Source organism: Macaca nemestrina, chromosome 11 (assembly GCF_043159975.1).
Source record: "Macaca nemestrina isolate mMacNem1 chromosome 11, mMacNem.hap1, whole genome shotgun sequence".
Taxonomy (NCBI): Eukaryota; Metazoa; Chordata; class Mammalia; order Primates; family Cercopithecidae; genus Macaca; species Macaca nemestrina.
Window position 1 is genome coordinate 89023637 of NC_092135.1, and position 18025 is coordinate 89041661.

At 41.5% G+C, this 18025-nt stretch overlaps 1 protein-coding gene across 5 annotated transcripts in view; it reads right to left on the reverse strand.

The window, feature by feature from the left end:
* Positions 1 to 10693: 10693 nt before the first annotated feature.
* LOC105468202 (signal transducer and activator of transcription 4) overlaps positions 10694 to 18025 on the reverse strand; it is a 125869-nt gene continuing 118537 nt past the window's right edge. For all 5 annotated transcript variants that reach the window (XM_011718252.3, XM_011718250.3, XM_011718249.3 and 2 more), the window contains 8 exons: positions 17238 to 17373; positions 15601 to 15650; positions 15025 to 15119; positions 14604 to 14740; positions 14072 to 14263; positions 12567 to 12633; positions 12089 to 12197; positions 10694 to 10984 (listed from right to left, as the gene is read on the reverse strand). In XM_011718252.3, coding sequence (XP_011716554.1) covers positions 10958 to 10984; positions 12089 to 12197; positions 12567 to 12633; positions 14072 to 14263; positions 14604 to 14740; positions 15025 to 15119; positions 15601 to 15650; positions 17238 to 17373 — 813 coding nt within the window. In that variant the 3' untranslated portion in view covers positions 10694 to 10957. The remainder of the gene's footprint in view (positions 10985 to 12088; positions 12198 to 12566; positions 12634 to 14071; positions 14264 to 14603; positions 14741 to 15024; positions 15120 to 15600; positions 15651 to 17237; positions 17374 to 18025) is intronic.

An 18025-nucleotide genomic window follows, 5' to 3' on the forward strand; every position in this document is an offset into this window, starting at 1 on the left:
GTTCTCTGGATTTGGGTTTTGTACAGTCACTTACCTGTCTTGGTGTGTGTATCTTCTTCCCAGTTAATAAGTACAAGAGGCCTCCTAGACAGCAGCTGCTTAAAATGCAGGGAAGCATATCATGGTTTGAACAAAACTGCACTATGTACATGACATATTTCATCTCAATATGAAGGAAAGCTATGAATACTTTTAGGAAAATGGCCATATGCAAGCAAGCTGTGTTCTTTACATGAAGGAAAAATAACACATCGACCAGAATTCTATTGATGATTATAATGTAGGGAACACAATCATTTTTTAGAAGTTTTTATAATATTCTTGAACTTACAGAAATCTGCTATAAGGAAGTGATCAGATATATATGAAAGCTTTATGCAGAATGATGTTCATAGCAGCTTCACTTATAATAGTGAAAAATCAGAAACCGAATTTTCCAACTGACAGTTAAAGCACAATTCATATAGTAGAATATCAAAGTTAGGCTTTCAAAGACTATTTAATTTCACATTGGAAAATATCCACGTATAAAATTAAATGAAAATGACGGAAAGAAAACATAGACAGCATTATCCTATTATTGTAATAATATATAGAAATGTAAATAAATGGAAACAGAAAGAGGGAAAAAGGAAAAATATTCTAAAATGCTAATGTTTCTGGGTAGTATATTACGTCTATATAATTTATTTTTAATGTTTACCATGACCACTATCACATTCGTGTTCAAAAACCGCTCAGAAATGCTTTGGAGCCCTAGCTTTCCGAACGCAGGGAGAGCAGCCTAGGCCTGCCCAGGCCCTTGGCTTTGCGCTGTGCAGTTTGAATCGCTTCGGAAACAGCTGGCCCGGAGCGCACGGCGGGAGGGACGCGACTGCTGGGAAGAGCCGCCCCACGTGCTTTCGGGGAAACTGCCGGGGAGCGAGAAGGAGTGGGATTGAGAAGAAACCGAAAAGCGAAAGTCAGAGCCTGCGGGAGCAGTACGCAGGCGCAGCGGGGCTTTCCGGCATCCGGCTTCCTCCCGGCGGTTTCCGCCGGGCGGGGGACCCCCTGCTTGCACGCTAGCCCTGGGGCTGGAGATCGGCTTGCTGGAGGCGGTCCCAGAGAGGCCGGTCCACGCGGCCTCGCACGCGCGAGTGTTAGCCCTGCACACGACGGAAGGCGGAGGCGCGGATGGCTGCCATTTCACCTTAAAGGGAGGGAGGGAAACGTGTCCTGATTTCTGCACCTGAGGTGCTGGAAACCTTACCCTTCCACTTCCACCATTTCTTTCCTTCTGCTGAAAAAGGTCTCTTTCACCTGCTTCACTTCGCTATCTACACAGTTTGCAATTGCACTAAGATCTTGTTCTGTCTGGTAAGCTCTGACTCTCAGCCTGCCTGGTCGCCTGTCGTAGAACCAGAGGTTGGGGGCTGGCAGTTTCTATAGGCGTCAGTAGGTCTGCGCCTATATAGGTCTGCGAGGGGCTTGCCTCTGTCTTCTGGGGTCTTCTCGCCCCCGTGCCTTCTCGGTTATGGTGATTATACCAGCAGGAATGTGGGAGAAGTATAATGGGGAATGCTTAGTCACTGGACAATGATTTCGAAAGTTTGGCTGGCCCAGGAAACACAGTTTTGTGTAATGTCTTGTTACTTACTCAATGGTTCTAGGAGGCACGAGACTGGGTTTCTTTGGGCTCTGCTCGCCTACTCTTAAGGGGCTCTGCCATCTTAGGGTGAACTCGGCACCCACCTAGAACCCCCAGTGTGTGAAAGGGCCTACCTCATTGGGCCCTAACCTCCAGCCTCTTGTGAGAGTGAGGACCAGCTCCCGCAATGGCTGCACACAAACAAGACCCTAAGGTACAGAGTCCTGCTATGCAAACAGACTTTTATTTTCCCCTGTTAGAACAACGCAGGACCAACTATGTAATTTGCAGGGAGGGCCTGTTGCTAAATGAAAATGTGGGGTCCCTTACTCAAAACGAATGAAGAATTTCAAGAAGGCAGCAGGAGAGCATGAAGCCAAACATGGAGCCCCTTCTGAGTGCCTGCCCTGTGGAAGCCAGACCTAGGTGGGGAATTTGGGGGCATTTCTTGTATAGGAACCTTGTTCGATGCTCACTTAAATGAAGAAACAAATTTTATAACACCACTCACCTGTTTAAAAGCCTCTGCTGGCTTCCTGTTGCATTTGCAATAAAATCCAGGATCCTTAGCTTTCCCTATAGGGCCCGCCAATTTGGGCTCACCTGCCCCTCTTACTCATCTTATCTCACTCTCCCCATACTTCACTAGACTCCCCTCCATCCCCTTGGCCTCTTTCTGTGCCTCAGATACCCCAGGTTTTTACCTACCTGAGTCCTATGCATACATACACTGGTCTTTTAGGATGCTGTTTTCCTGGCAGTGTTAATGGACTGCCTCCTTCACATTCTCTAGGTCTCAGCTCAGTCATCATCTCCTCAAAGACACCCTCATTGATTGCTTCTTCCAGTGACTATATCACACTTGCAATCCTCATAACACTTGCTAAACCTGTCCATGTTTATTATCTGTCTGTTTTCATCTCTCCTCACCAGCGTATAAGTTCACAACAGGAGGGACTTTGTTCTGCGTTACTGCGTTTTCCATCCAGGATTCCATGAGACAATGCAGTCTAATCCCCCAGGGTATCTATGTGTGTAATGAATACCCTGCTCTCCTGTATATCTAGAATGTCACTGTATGCCATCCCTGGGAGAACTGAGAAAATCGTCAAGCAAATCACTTTCTGTGTCTTGTGGTTCAGAAACTCTGGTTAAGCAAAGCAATGCCTGATACAGGCATTTTCAAATATTTCAAAAATATGTTTTGAATGAATGAATAAATGAATGTCACTGACCAACACTGGGATCAGGAATCACAGGTTAATTCAGCTGTTCAGATCTCAGCACTGGCTCTAAGACCTGTCGAGCCACAATTGAAGGGGGAAGAGAATAATGAGCATGCATAGCCCAAAAAACTTCCCTAAAGGATTTTTAATGAGAGCTCTACTCCACACCCCTTCCAACCTCTCCCCTCTCCCTGCCCTCTCTGGACGGCAGAGTTCTTTCCGTCTGCAGCAGTCTGTGAGACGTCTAAGAGGATGACTGTGGAGCCTAACATAAGAGTATTGTGGAGGACTTTTACTAGGGGCAGAAGTAGTAATGCCCTTGAGTGTAATGGAGAGTTTAGGGGAAATTGCAGGAACACTTGGTTCATCTGTGACTAGGTAGATGTCTAGGATGTTAGACGTGCATGAGATAATACCTAGAATCAAAGGGAAGTTAGAGCAAGCTGATAAACAGTATAATTCTAGACAATGTCTATTGGAAGTTCAGGGTGAGGTAGAGAGGATGTCCTCTCTGTGTGATCAAAAGCAAATGTGTTTTGGTTAATCAGGATGAAGCATAACATTGGGAGCTGTTTCATGATCTTAGAGTTTGGAGCTGTTATGAAGAGAATTCCAGTTTAGTTTTGCAGGCAGCCCAAGGAGCAAAGGAAAGGAAGGAACTAATGACCATTCTTGATGTGTTCAAACACCAAATCGTTAATAAATATTTATTCAGGGCCAGATTGTGCTAGATTCCAGGAATATGACTGTGAGCAGGGCTGTCTTGGTCCCTGTACATAGAGAGCTTGCTTGGAGTCTGTTGAGGAAAATAGATGATATCATTTACACCAAAGGTCATAAGCACTGCGCTGGGGATGTAGAGGATGCTATGGAGGAAGCTGGCATGATCTGAGCCATGTGCACACGTGTGTGTATGTGTGTGTGTGTATGTGTGTGTGTGTGTATGTGTGTGTGTTTGGCAGGAAGGCTTTCCAGAGCCTGAAGAATGTGGGAACATCATCCTGGTGCAGGGGTATATGGGATGGGTTTGGAGAATTGCGAGAATGTGGCAGGGGAAGCAGAGAGAACATGGGCCATCAAAGAAGCTGAAAGTAGTTCAGTCAGTCTTGTGTGCAGATGTTTTGGTGGATAAGAAGCTGTTGGGGAGGAGTGATGAGAGATGAGTTGAAGACTAAAAGGGGACTAAATAATACGTGCCTTTGGAAAGATCTGTTGAGAATTGTGGTCTTTGTCCAAAGCTGGGATTCTTATCTAGTTTTTGTGCCATGGACCTCTTTGGCAGTCTGATGAAACCTGTAAGTTTTTCAAAACATAATGTTTTTAGTTGAATAAGATGCATAAGATTCAAAAGAAAACCAATTACATTGAAATACTGATATCAAGCCGACTTTGTGATATATTAAAACCAACTTTGTGATATAGTAATATAAATGATTCTTTTTTTCTCTTTTTGAGACAGAGTCTCACTCTGTCACCCAGGCTGTAGTGAAGTGGCATGAGCACAGTTGGCTGCAGCCAAGACCTCCTGCGTGATCCTCCCACCTCAGCCTCCGAAGTAGCTGGGACCACAGGTGCATACCACCACACCTGGCTAATTAAAAAAATAAAATAAAATAAATATATATATAGTACAGATGGGGTCTCCCTCTGTTTCCTGGACTGGTCTTAAGCCCTGAGGCTCAAGTGATCCTCCCACCTCAGCCTCCTAAAGTGTTGGAATTATAGGTGTGAGCCACTGCACCTGACCATGTGCTTATTTACTGATGACATTAAATAATAGGATTTAGCAGTGGGTCCAATTAATGCAATTTCAAAATTGTGCTTTGCATAAATGATATTTTGAGATGACTTTAATAATTATGATATTAATATAGTATGGGTTATGGTTTGCTGCCCATATAATTGAAGGAAATCAACTGTAGTTAGAAGTTAGTAGAAATAAAACTGTAACTTTTGCCATCTAAATTCATGAGCCCTTTGAATTCTGTCCGTACACCCCAGACAAGAACTGCTAATGCAGAGCATCATGAGCCATTCAAAACTTTTTAGGGAGTGAAATTATCCAATTTAAGTAGAGCCCTCTGTCTAAATATGAAGCTGCATGAAATTGTTTCTTATAGTTACTGTAAGGAAAGAGAGAATGTCCTTCCCCATGTTTTTGTGGCATCCTCTTTGTGAGTGCTCTGGTAGAAATCTTCTGTCTTATAGTGGTGGTTACACAACTATATGAGTTTGTCAGAATTCATAGGCTGACACACCCAAAAGGGTGAATTTTACTGTATGTAAATTATATGCCAATAAGCCAGACTTTAAAAAGTGCATCAGTAAAGTCAGTAAATGTTCCTGGTCAATTTAGAAAAAAAGATATCTTTACTCTGTGTCAGAAATTGGAGCATGTGCACACAGAGGCCAGATGCTAAGTGTGGACCGTCTGTCTACTGCTAGAGCAGAGTCCTCGGAGGGCTTGACCTTTAATTCTGTTTCTTTTACTGTGGAGAGTTGCATGGGCCTCCCAAACTGTATGAAGTAAAGAAAAATCCCTTGAATTTGCCAGAGGTATATTCATTCTTTATGATTCTTTGGTGGGGTGGGGTTCTTGCCACCTTAGATTTTGATGAAATTCATTGGCTAGTTGCCTTCTTTCAGCATTTATTACAGATGAAGGCATTGATAATCAGAACAATTGGTTAAAGTGATTCTTTAAAATAAATTTGAAAAGTCATTAGCAAAATATATATCTGTGATTGATCTGGGATGGGTGAAAGGAGAAGTGAAAATGTGATTATTATTTTGAAACTAAGTCTATGTTTTATCTCAATTTCATTAAATGCTGCTTATTTGCAACTAGATTGTTATGGACTGAATGTTTGTGTTCCCATCTGAAAATTCATATGTTGAATTGCTAGTCCCCAAAGTGATGGTAGTAGGAGGTGGAGCTTCAGGGAGGTGATTAGGTCATGAAGCTGAGCCCTCAGGAATGGGATTAGTGCCCTTATAAAAGAGACTTTGGAGATCTCTCTAGCTGTCTTTCTACCATGTGATACAATGAGAAATTGACAGTCTGCAACCCGGAAGAGGGCTCTCACCAGAACTAGACCATACTGGCATCCTGATTTTAGACTCCCAGCCCTGAGAACTGTGAGAAATAATCTGTTTTATAAGCCACCCAGTCTGTGGTACTTTGTTATAGCAGCCTGAATTAAGTCATTATTGGCAGAAAAAAATATTCTGGGGTAGGATTTGGCCAAAACGTGGTCCAAATTCCCTTCCCAATGCATTTCCTGCTCATGTGGCACACCCTATCTTGAACTAAACAGGTATCCCAGGACTCCCCTGACAAAACCTCATTGCCCTCTTTTATGGTTTGGATGTTTGTCCCTCCAAAGCTCAGGTCGAAATTCGGTCCCAATGTTGGAGGTTGGAGGTTGGAGGTGGGACCTAATGGGAGGTGTTCGGGTCATGGAGGCAGATCTCTCATGAATAGATTAGCTCCCTCTGGGTGTCGGGGAGGTGATTTCTTACTCTATTAGTTTCTGACAGTGCTGGTTGCTAAAGAAAACCAGGTGCCTTCCCCACTCCCTCTTGCTTCCTCTCTCACCATGTGATCTCTGCATATCCCAGCTTCCCTTCCCCTTTCTCCATAACTAGAAGCAGCCTAAGGCCTTCATCAGATGCAGGTACCAGTGCTATGCTTCTTGTACAACCTGCAGAACCATGAGCAAAATAAAGCTCTATTGTTTATAAATTACCCAGCCTTAGGTATTCCTTTAGAGTAACACAACACAGACTAAGACAGAAAATTGGTACTGAGGACTGGGGGTTGCATTAAGGATACTTGTAAATGTGAAAGTGGCTTGAAACTGAGTAATGCGCAGAGGTTTGGAAGAGTTTGGAGGACTCGGAAGTTTGGAACTTCTTTTTTTTTTTTTCCAGACAGAATCTCGCTCTGTTGCCAGGCTAGAGTTCAGTGGCACGATTTTGGCTCACTGCAACCTCTGCCTCCCAGGTTCAAGTGATCCTCCTGCCTCAGACTCCCAAGCAGCTGAGACTACAGCCTTGGGCCACCATGTCTGGCTAATTTTTGTATTTTTTAGTAGAGACAGTGTTTCACCATGTTGGCCAGGATAGTCTCCATCTCCTGACCTCGTGATGCACCCGTCTCGGCCTCCCAAAGTGCTGGGATTACAGGTGTGAGCCACTGCGCCCGGCTGGAACTTCTTAAGAGATCGATTTAGTGGTTGTGACCTAAGTGCTGATAGAAATACAGACAACAAAGGTCACCTGAGGAGGTCTCAGATGGAAATGAGGAACTTACCGAAAACTGGAGCAAAGGTTGCCCTTGATAAACAGTAGCAAAGAAATTGGCTGCATTGTGTCCAAGCCCTATGGCTTTGTAGAAGGCTGAACTTAAGAATGATGACCTGGGGTATCTGGCAGAAGAAATTGCTAAGCAGCAAAGTACTCAAGAAGTGGCGTGGCTACTTTTAAAAGCCTATGCGAAATTATGGGAGCTAAGGAATGACTAAAAAGTGGAATTTATAATTAAAAGGGAAGCAAAGTATAAAAATTTGGAAATTTCATAGCCTGGCCATGTGATAGAGAAGGAAAGCATTTTTAGGCAAGGAATCCAAGGGTTTGAGGAATTTGAGAGTGCTACAGAGCAACCATTGCTAAAGAGATTAGTGTGACTGAACCAGAGCCAGGTGTTATTAGTCAAGATGATGAGAAGAAGGCCCTGAAGGCATTTCAGAAAACTTTGAGGCTGACCCCTCCATCCCAGGCCCAGAATCCTAGGATGACAGAATGGTTTGGGTGGAGGACAGGCCTAGAGACTGCTCCTGTATCCCCACCACTCCAGATGGCACAGCCATGGCTCACATGGCCTCAGTGGCCCCAGGTATGAGTCATGTCACAGCTCTGGAAGGCATAAGCCATAAGCCTTGCTGGTGTCTACACAGTATTAAGTCTGCAGGTACTCAGAATGTAAAAGTCATGGAGGCTTGGCAGCTTCCACTTAGATTTCAGAGGATGTATAGGAAAGCCTGGATGCCCAGGCAAAAATCTGCTGCGGGGGCAGAGCCAACACAGAGACTCCTCCCTGGGGTAATGCCTAGTGGAGCCATGGGATTGGGGCTGCTGCTGCAAGGACCCAAGAATTATAGTCATCAGCAGTGTGCAACCTCAGCCTGGAAAAGCCACGGGCATTCAGCTCCAACCTGTGAGAGCAGCCAGTGGCCTTGGGAGTAGGGCTGCTTGAGACCGTGGGAGCCCACTCCTCATACCAGTGTACCCAGGATGCAAGACATGGAGTCAAGGATTATTTTGGATCTTTAAAATTTAACATCTGTCCTGCCGGGTTTTGGACTTGATGGGGGCTGTTACTCCTTTTTTTTGGAATGATTTCTCCCTTTTGGGATGGGACTGTTTATCCAAAACATGTACCACCATTGTATCTTGGAAGGAAACAATTTGTTTTTGATTTTACAGTTAATTCGCCTTGAGTCTCAGATGGCACTTTGGATTTTCAAGTTGATGCTGGAACAAGTTAAGACTTTGGGAACTATTGAGAAGGGATGATTATATTTTGCAACATGAGGAAGACATGAGTTTTGGGGGGGCCAGAGGAGCAATGCTATGGTTTGGATGTTTGTCTCCCCAAATCACATATTGAAATTTGATCCCAATGTTAGAGGTGAGACCTAATGGCAAGTGTTTGAGACATGAGGGTGGACTCATGAATAGATTAATACCCTCCCATGGTGGGGGGCATGAATAAATTCTTACTCTGTTGGTTCTTGTAAGAGCTGGTTGTTATAAAAAGCCTGACACCTCCCCCACTCTCTCTTGCTTCCCTTCTTGCCATGCGATTTCTACATACACCAGCTTCCCTTTGCCTTCTGCCATGAGTAGAAGCAGCCTAAGGGCCTCACATGCAGATGCAGTTTCCATGCTTCTTGTGCACTCTGCAAAACCAAATAAACCTCTTTATGAATTACCCAGCCTCAGGTATTCCTTTATAGCAACACAAAATGAAATAAGACACCCCTACAAAAATAAGTTTTGGAGTACAAGATTCACAATCTTGGGAAATAACTCTTAACTCTGGGGTCACTAATTTAATTTTGGTTTTCTGAATCTAAATAAAAATAGCAACTTATTGAACTTTTACAATATGGCCATTGTCCATATTATAGAAAATGAACTACAGACGTCCTTAATTTTCTACCCCCAAATAACAGTGATGACTGTGATCACATAGAAAACCTTGGCATTCTGCTACTAGGCTCTATATTGACAAGCTTTTTAAAACTTCTATGAAATAGGTAGGAGTCCATTGTACTTCTGATAAATTCCAGGGAGCAAAGAGCTTCTGCAATCTTTTTTGTCAGAATCCAATTGTTTAAAAGCACTTGCTGGTAGGAAATTACTTCTTTAAAGATAAAACTGTAATAGTCATGCTCCAGTTTAAATTATTTCATCCAGTTCTGCTGCCAGTTGATACATATGCATCAGGCCAGTTTTAGAAAACCGGGTTTTGTGGAGAGAAGTAGAGACTGGGAGGACACACCTCCAGTTAGATGCACCCTTCCATCAAACAGATGCCTCCACCCTAAAAGCATTTAGGAGCTCACAAAAGAGTAAAGGAACTGGCCTTGGGGCAGGTGGAGAGTTTGTTCCATAGGAACAATCTAGGAGCCAGTTGGGCACATGTGGGTGGGATGAGATTGCTCAGATGGAATCTCTCTAAGGGAAAGGGCAGGTTATACTAAAAGCTTTTTTTCCTTTGAACTCTTTTGCATTAAACATTAGCCTCTGCCTGTTTGGTTTGCCTGGAGGACAGGAGGTGGGCAGAAGGAATTAAATAAGAGCCCTTCAGAGGGGGCTGCCATCTCTGACTCTGCAGTCATGGTTCACCTTGAAACCTGGTTCTGGATTTTTCTGCAGCTGGTCATGGCAGATGCCTCAGTAGCATTACTTCCTCAACTGACTCAGCAGCATCCCCAGGGCTCAGCAGGCATAGAGAGTTCTCAAGGTCTTGAGCATTGGAGGGCTCCATGCTATTACTAAGGACAGCAGCTGGGCAATGGCACCACTCAACATCCAGTAGGGGTGAGGCAAGGACCAAAACAGACTTGCAATTCACATACATTACTATCCAGGAAACCAACTGCCCTTCCTCTTTACTAGAGAAAATTGAAGGAATGGAACTTCTCATCCTAAACCTCTTTCCCCAGTCTCAGGTTGGATTCATGGGACCAGAGAGACTATTAGAGCTGGGAAAGATCATAGAACCCACATAGTCTAACCTCTTCTAGAGATGAAGAATGAGCAACCTATGAATAAAATCAGTCACCCAAGGCCAGAGTTGTTATTCTCCTAGTCCTCATTTCATCCTCCTAGTCCTCATTTCATGAGTTTTTTTAACCCATGTGTCTGCTTACAATACCTGTAAAATCAGTGCAGTTTGCCCAAGATACCACCAGGAATGACTCTGGATCCCTCCTCCTGTGGTACCAGCAGCTGTTGAATCCCATAGTTGGGATAATATTGACATGGCACTCAGGAGGCTCCCTAATTCAACCCTGGATGCCCTGCGAATTTCTGCTAATGTCGCATGACGACTTTCCTCTTGGATCTACTGTGATCGCTGTGCTTGCTAGCACTCATCATACAGTAGATTGGCTTATTTGGCTTTTCCCTCAGGCCTTCTTGCTGAGGTGTAGGTGTGACTTTGCTATTCTTGACCTACCCTGAAACATTAACACTTGCATCTTCTAGCTAAAATCATAAGTAACACCAGAGAGACAAATCAGAAATAAACCAAACACAGGCAAGCGAGTCTTCTGTGAATACTGTTATTAACACTGGTTTCTGAAAGTTGTCTTATCTTGCACGTTTATCTGAAGCTTTGGTTTCAAGCATTTCAATCACAACACTCCCAACTGGGGAGTGCCATGACAGTGTGAAGAGAGCTTCAGACATCAAACATTTCCCAGAACCCGGTATTTACAAAGCTGAAGAAATCAAATGTGGTCGTTGGGCAAAGAACAGTCTTTAAAGTTTTTCATTTGCTTCCTTTCTTGGTGTGTCAGAGTTTATCCCGTCATTCAGCAGAATAAGGAGACTTCATCTAAAATTAAAAATGAAAATAATCTTTGAGGAAACTATTGGTTTGCAAATAAATCACTATTTCTTGTGTAAATAAACATCCTCTTTTCTACAAATTACTCCATAATTTTTCTATTACCTAGTTAAAATACTTAAACTAAGTATTTGCAAAAGTAATAGGGGTTGATCAGTCTAAAATAAAAGGTACCTTTCAAGGAGACAGAAAACTGTTTTAAGAAAAAGGCCTGTTTATCCACCAAAAATATAATGAGGAAATGGGTGCAAAATGTAGCAAATGTTCAGTTAGACATAAATAACTTGATGATTTAAGGGAACTAACATTGGAATAAGCTATCAAAGGAAAGTAAATTTTTCATCTATGGAAATCTTCAAGAGAAGAATTAAAAGCCAGCCAGATAAAAATTTTTGAGGCTTAGGGTCCCTCCAAGTTTCTATTATATTATTCTGATGTATGTTCCCTTTCATGTAAATTGGGAGTTTGAACCCATTAACATTACTGGTGGATAAGAGCGAATAGGACTCATCCCAAATAACATTATTGCATTAAAGATTATGACTCAGTTCTCAAAAAGGAGAGCATTATTATGCTATTGACCATTATTCATATATTACTTGATGAAGCTCCTGGTTCTAGAAATGCAAGCCATAATCAAGAAAAGTTGCAATGTGTGATGTTTGCACTGTAAGATAGCAAACTGGGTTTACTAGATAGTAAGTAACTAGTAAACTAGATAGTATACTAGGTTTATAAATATTGACCAGTAAATGCTGTTTGCTAAAGTAGAGAGTGTTGGGGAATGAGTGGGCCCGTGGTGCCAGTAGGGATAGTGTGCTTGAGTAGGGTATAGGAATATTTTGCCCTCTGGTGGTTTCTGGTGGAAAGAATGTAAAGCAGTTTAAGTAAGTGAAGGTGTCTGCTTTCCATACCCATAAGATCAGCAACACGCAGGACCATCCAGACACTTTTTGTGTCATGCTCATGAATTTGTTCCAATAAATGTGTTTTCTCCCTACCCAGGCAGTATTTCAGCCCCTTTGATTCCCACACCACCTTTGCATCATTGGAAATGCCTTTGAGCAGCAATGGAAAATAAAGGGAACATACTGCAGTTTCGATTGTTGTGGGACTCAGGTTTTCTCTCAGCACCGCATACACACTTGGAGACATGGGAAGAAGGTCTGATGGAGAATGTGGCTCCATTGAATCACTTCGGCTTAAAGAGATAACAAGGTCAATATGGACAAGGATTAGAAAATAATAATAGCTCACGGTGACTTACTGTGTCAGGAACTCATTTCTAGGGCTTCATCTATTTGTGACACTGAGTTATCTGATTCATCATTTCATATCAGAACATTCAACTTGCTATGGAATATATGGCATTATAAGGGGAATTTTATAATTTTAGTTACAATAGATTGTGGTAAGTGTGCCCTAAAGGTTAGCTTTATGTATAAAAGGAAATGGGACATTGCACATGACAATGCTTTGCTCTCAGTTATGTGTACTCTGCTCTACTTTTAAATCTCCTATAGGAAAGCTTTTTATAAAAAATATTTTACATGTGACTAAGATTACTCACATTGTTGAGATGGGGATAAAAACGGAAGGAACGTAACCTTTGCCACCTCTTTCTGTTGGTCTTGAAACTGGAAAAAAGAAGGCACAATGTTGGGGGAAAAATGTCAATATTTATAAAACTGGGGAAAAAAGAGTCTAGAAAAATATTAATGATAAGAGGAAGAGAGATAATACAGTTGTTCGGTGATACACAAAAATGTTTCATTAAATAGGGGACACAATCTATTAGATAAGCATAAAATGTGCAAGAAGAGAAAAACAAATCTCTTGGCAGGCCTAATCTGACTTCATATATTAATGCCTCTAAACTGTATGGGAAAAGTTGAGAATCAGCTGTATTACCTGTCTTCTGCGTTTCATTTACGTCTGATTATAAGGACTGATTGAGTCATGTTTTGGAGGATATAATAACCCAGTTCTTTTCATTTAAATGGACACCAGTCAGAACCTTATGATTGCAAATGTTTTTGAAGTACAGACATCAGTGTTCCCGAAAGTATCATTGTGCTGTAGTAACAGTCATATGCAAACCTCACCTTGGAAAAATTCCCCAAACTTCTCTGGTATACCATGTTGAAAATTTGTTCCAATTTTCCAACCCTAATTTGTTGCATTGATATTTGTTATTTCATTCGATCAGTTGTTGAAAGTCACTGAGAAGTCACAGGTTTGTTTGCTTTTCTCTTCTTTTGCATTTTTGTTTATTTCAGAGAGCATGAAGTCAGGTGGCTGTGAGTCTGTGAGTGACAACTGTAGGATATTCTGCATGATGGGGCCCAAAGATTTAGTGCTATAGATGAAGATTTCTATGGATTGTATACACTTCCATTAAAGAAACAGAATGATGAATGTACCTTAAAATCACATAGCAATTTAACGAATTTTCTTTTATGTATTCAACAAATATTTACCGAATGCCTGTTTTGGCCAGACATTGGTCTAGGTCCTTAGGATACAACCAGGAAAGGTTGGCTGGGTGAGTGGGGGAGGGAGAGGATGAAGCACAGATCCACAGGTCCCTCCCTAGCAAATGAACAAATACCCTGAGTTGTAAAACTAAAGTATGGTTGAAAATATAAAACTTATAAACCCTGGGGTTCCTTTGTAATATACAGACTTGTTTTACTATTAAAAGCTTCTCATCATTACCCCCTCTTTCTTTTCCTTTCCCCCAGTCATAGACGTGAAGTCTGCACCACTTCTGTCTTACAAAGGAGAAAACTGAAGCTCTCCGAGTGGCCTTGAGAGGCCCCCATGGCCACGGTGAAGTTTAGTTGCAGCTGCTTATTACTCTGCTAGTGTTAGAAAGCCCAGCGGTCCCTTTTCAGGAGCTGCTGACATACCGCTTCATTTCTAAGGCTTTGACCTCCATATGCCCTTAGATCTTACAAACATCAGAGTAAACAAAAAGAGGAACTTCATTTATCATTTACTTTGCTCCAATATGAGGTTATTTTCCAAAATCTTAAGGAAAAAAAAACAAAAACAAAACCAGAAAAACCTAACCTTCGCAAGGCTGAGAGCTGTAGTGTCTACCAAAGGCTTTGTCTTTGGGAATATCAGGATATAGGTACTTCAGAGGGTTTTCAGGAACGTTTTCGGCCATAATCACTTTGTAGTCTCGCAGGATGTCAGCGAATGGCAGAGCAGACAACCGGCCTTTATTGTAGGGTTCTACGGAGTGGAATCTCACTTCCCCTTGAAAAACAGAAATTGGAGAAATATACAGGTTCCTGTACACATGCCTTGTGACCATTTTTTCCCTGCCCACATTATCTTCATGCCACTGGAGTGACTTGTCAGTTCATGTCACTTCAATGTCAGACCGTCTGCTGCCTGGACAGTATAGATTGTGCATACGATAGACTTTTTGGAATTCATGGGTACCCTGTTCTGAGACAACTGCAACTACTAATATTCAAGCCCACCGAATACATCACAAATAGATCAACACACCATACACTTCCAAAAACTGAAATCCCAGTAACTAAAGTTAAGAAAACTAATTTCACAAGAATAAACATTAGTGAGTATATACCATTTTCAGAATGGTCCACCCAGGTGAAAGTTATTCCTCCGAGATGGCTTTCACTGAATCTTAATAAAAAGGTGCCAGGCATTTTATCCTTTAGCAAGAGCCGTTCCTTCTCTTTGCTAACAAAGCCCATGACATACCTAAAAATAGAAATGCATGATTTTTTTCTGATCATTATTGGATTTTCACTTATTGCATTTACAAAGAGCAGACCTACAGTTTGTTTTGAGTGTAATCAAAAGTCATTCTCACCTGAAATACTCATATATAAATATACATAGTGATACTCCACGAATAAGAAATTGCAACTATTTTTTTCTATTGTACTAAATATGCTTAAGAGAAAAAGAAGTAGAAGAAAATCAGTAACAACAGAAAAAAAGAACATAATTCACTCATATGAAAAATATAGCCTATAACTTACCCATCAATCCAAAGGGGAAGAATGTGTTTCTTAATTAGATCCAATATTGCTTCAAGCCATGTCCAAAAGGTAAATGATTTACCAGGTAAGTGTTCCTATAGGAATAAACAAGCACATTAAGACATTAAGTAACAATGTTGATATAATAATTTAAGTTCAATTTTTCAACAAAATAATATCCTGAAACTGGACAACACCTTAGTTTCTTTAAAAAATATTCTTGGCCAGGCATGGTGGCTCATGCCTGTAATCCCAGCACTTTGGGAGGCCAAGGTGGGCAGATCACCAGGTCAGGAGATCAAGACCATCCTGGTTAACACGGTGAAACCCCGTCTCTGCTAAAAATACCAAAAAAATTAGCTGGGCGTGGTGGTGAGTGCCTGTAGTCCCAGCTACTTGGGAGGCTGAGGCAGGAGAATGGCATGAACCCGGGAGGCGACAGAGCGAGACTCCCTCTCAAAAAAAAAAATAATTCTTATCTGGGAATTACTCAAAACCCCAGGTAGTAATATAGACTTGAGAACATTGTATTAAAAAACAAATGTATCTAAATGATGTTTCCCCGACCGTTTGTACCTTGCAGAACTTGGCCCAGGTGAGGTGACCATCACTGTAGCTAGATTGGACTGAAATGAAAGAAAAGAATGAGATTTTTCATTCGACAATGAGATGCTTCAATTTTGTGCTCAATTTAGATATTTTTCCTCTTCCCTTTCAAGCATTTCTTAAGCACCTGTTATGGGTTTGCAATGTACCAAGTGCTAGGTACAGTACAAATATAAGACATCATCCTTGCTCCTAAGAAGTTTATTATCTAGATAATAAGGTTTTTGGTGGAGGAGCTAACAATGGCTTTAGAAAGCAGGTGGGTATCTAGGATCTGGATGGGTAGAATATAAATTGTCAGAGGAGACAAAGGAGGCCACTCCAGAGAGCAAGGGTAATATAGGACAAGGCATGATGGACATGGACATGGACATGGCTTATACTGGAGACAGGAAGAGCTGCCTAATGTTGGTAAATGAACATTATAAAACAAATTTGTGTAAGTTAGGTGTAGCCAGATTACCAAGAATGTTGCCTATTAAGATGGAAAGAATGGACTAGAAATCTATTAGACAGTAAGTAGCCATTGGCTGCTTTGATCCAGAGTAGTGAAAGGACACGAGTTTTCATCTAAATTTTTAAGGAAATTATACTCATAAGAATAATCTGATAAAGGTCTGAAAGGATATGGTTGCTCTCTATACTACATGCTTAAAAGCTTTACTCACTCTAACAAATATTTATTGAATGCCTACTATTGCTGCTTATGAATTAAATAAGGATCAAAACATGTATTTCCATTAAGTAAATTTTGTGATGTTTTCCGAAATCCTAATTTATTTACGTACCCATTGATCCAAGAGTAGGTGCAAGTGGCAAGCATCCCAGCACCATGTGAGTCAAGCTTAAATCACACATGATTCTACTTCTGCTGCACAAATGGATCTTTGGCCCTAATTTAACTAGAAATGCATATAGATCTAATTTTAACTCTTTTTTTTTTTTTGGTGTTAAATATGTTAAACCCCGACTTGCCAAAATACAGCTTTCTTAGAGATTTTTTAGAAAAAGTTTGGATTATCGTTGGTACATGTAGTACCAATGACTCTATTTTGCAAACTTTAGAAATCTCAGTCAAAGCTGGAACTTTCTTGGTATGCAGAATTAAGTACTGCCCAGGTGGTTTAAAATTTCTATTACATTTCCTAGACCTAGTGAAGGAATCAGTCATTTTCCAGTTGGTTTATGTCAGTTGAGACATTCATATGAACGATCATATGGGGCACCATTAAGGCTTCACATCATATTTAGTGGAAATATACCCTGGAGACTGGGGTGGGGAATAGACAGGGAGGGGCTTTAGACCTGGACAAGTCTGGCCTGCGGCTTGGTTCTGCTGTGTACTAGCCATGCAGCTGTGGCAAGTCACTTGACTTCTGCACTCCAATACAGTCACTTATAAAATTGATAGAATAAGGTGAGTCTTGCAGGACTTTCCTGAGGATTAAAAATAATATAACACTTAGCTCTGTGCCTGGCAATATAGTAGGCATTGAATAAATTATGATGATGATCATTATTATTAATAGTAGTAATAGCGTCCCGGTTATTTAAAATGCTTGAGTGGCAAAAACAGAGGCGAATCCTGTCTGTCTACCAGCTCTCACCTGTAAGCTTCTCTGCCAGCATATTGAGTTGATCTGAATTAAGGCCACGACCAACGTACGATGAAAACTGCCAGCTCATCACCTCCAGTAGTTGACTCAATGTGGCAGGTGGGGGATTATTAAAGAAAACCAAGTTCTGAAATAGAATCATGATGATGATTTGTTAATTATCTTACAGTGGGTAGCTAGTGAGCAGGGCGAGAGAGGTCTCCCCGTCTCCCCACACACATACTAGGAATGTTGGGTGACCATTAGGTGATGGTCAGGCAGTTGTTAACTGTTTCTCTAAAGTCATAATTGATCACAGCTGGTGCCAAGGAAAGACCGTGTTCTAATAGAAAACACCTAAAACTGCTCAGCAGCTTCCCAGTAAGATCTCAGGAGTGGGGAGAAGTAACACAAGACCCCTGAAGAATGCCAAGCCCAAATCAAGAGGTCAAGCTGCACACTTGGCTTCTCAAGTTGCCCGCTTGGTCCTCTTCCAAGTTGTACTTTCCTTTCCTTCCTTCTCTTGCTGTTCTAAAGCTTTTAATAAACTTTCACTCCTGCTCTGAAGCTTGCCTTGGTCACTCCTTCTGTCCTATGCTCCTCAGTTGAATTCTTTCTTCTGAGGCAAGAATTGAGGTTGCTGCAGATCCATACACATTCACCACTAATAACAATTACGCTTATGACACTGTAATTCAATATATAGGATTCCTAATTTAAAGTCTTTTGGCCAACCTAAGTAAGTATAAAATATCATCTCATCTCTGTTGTTCTTAAGACTGACATCATCTTTTCCTAAA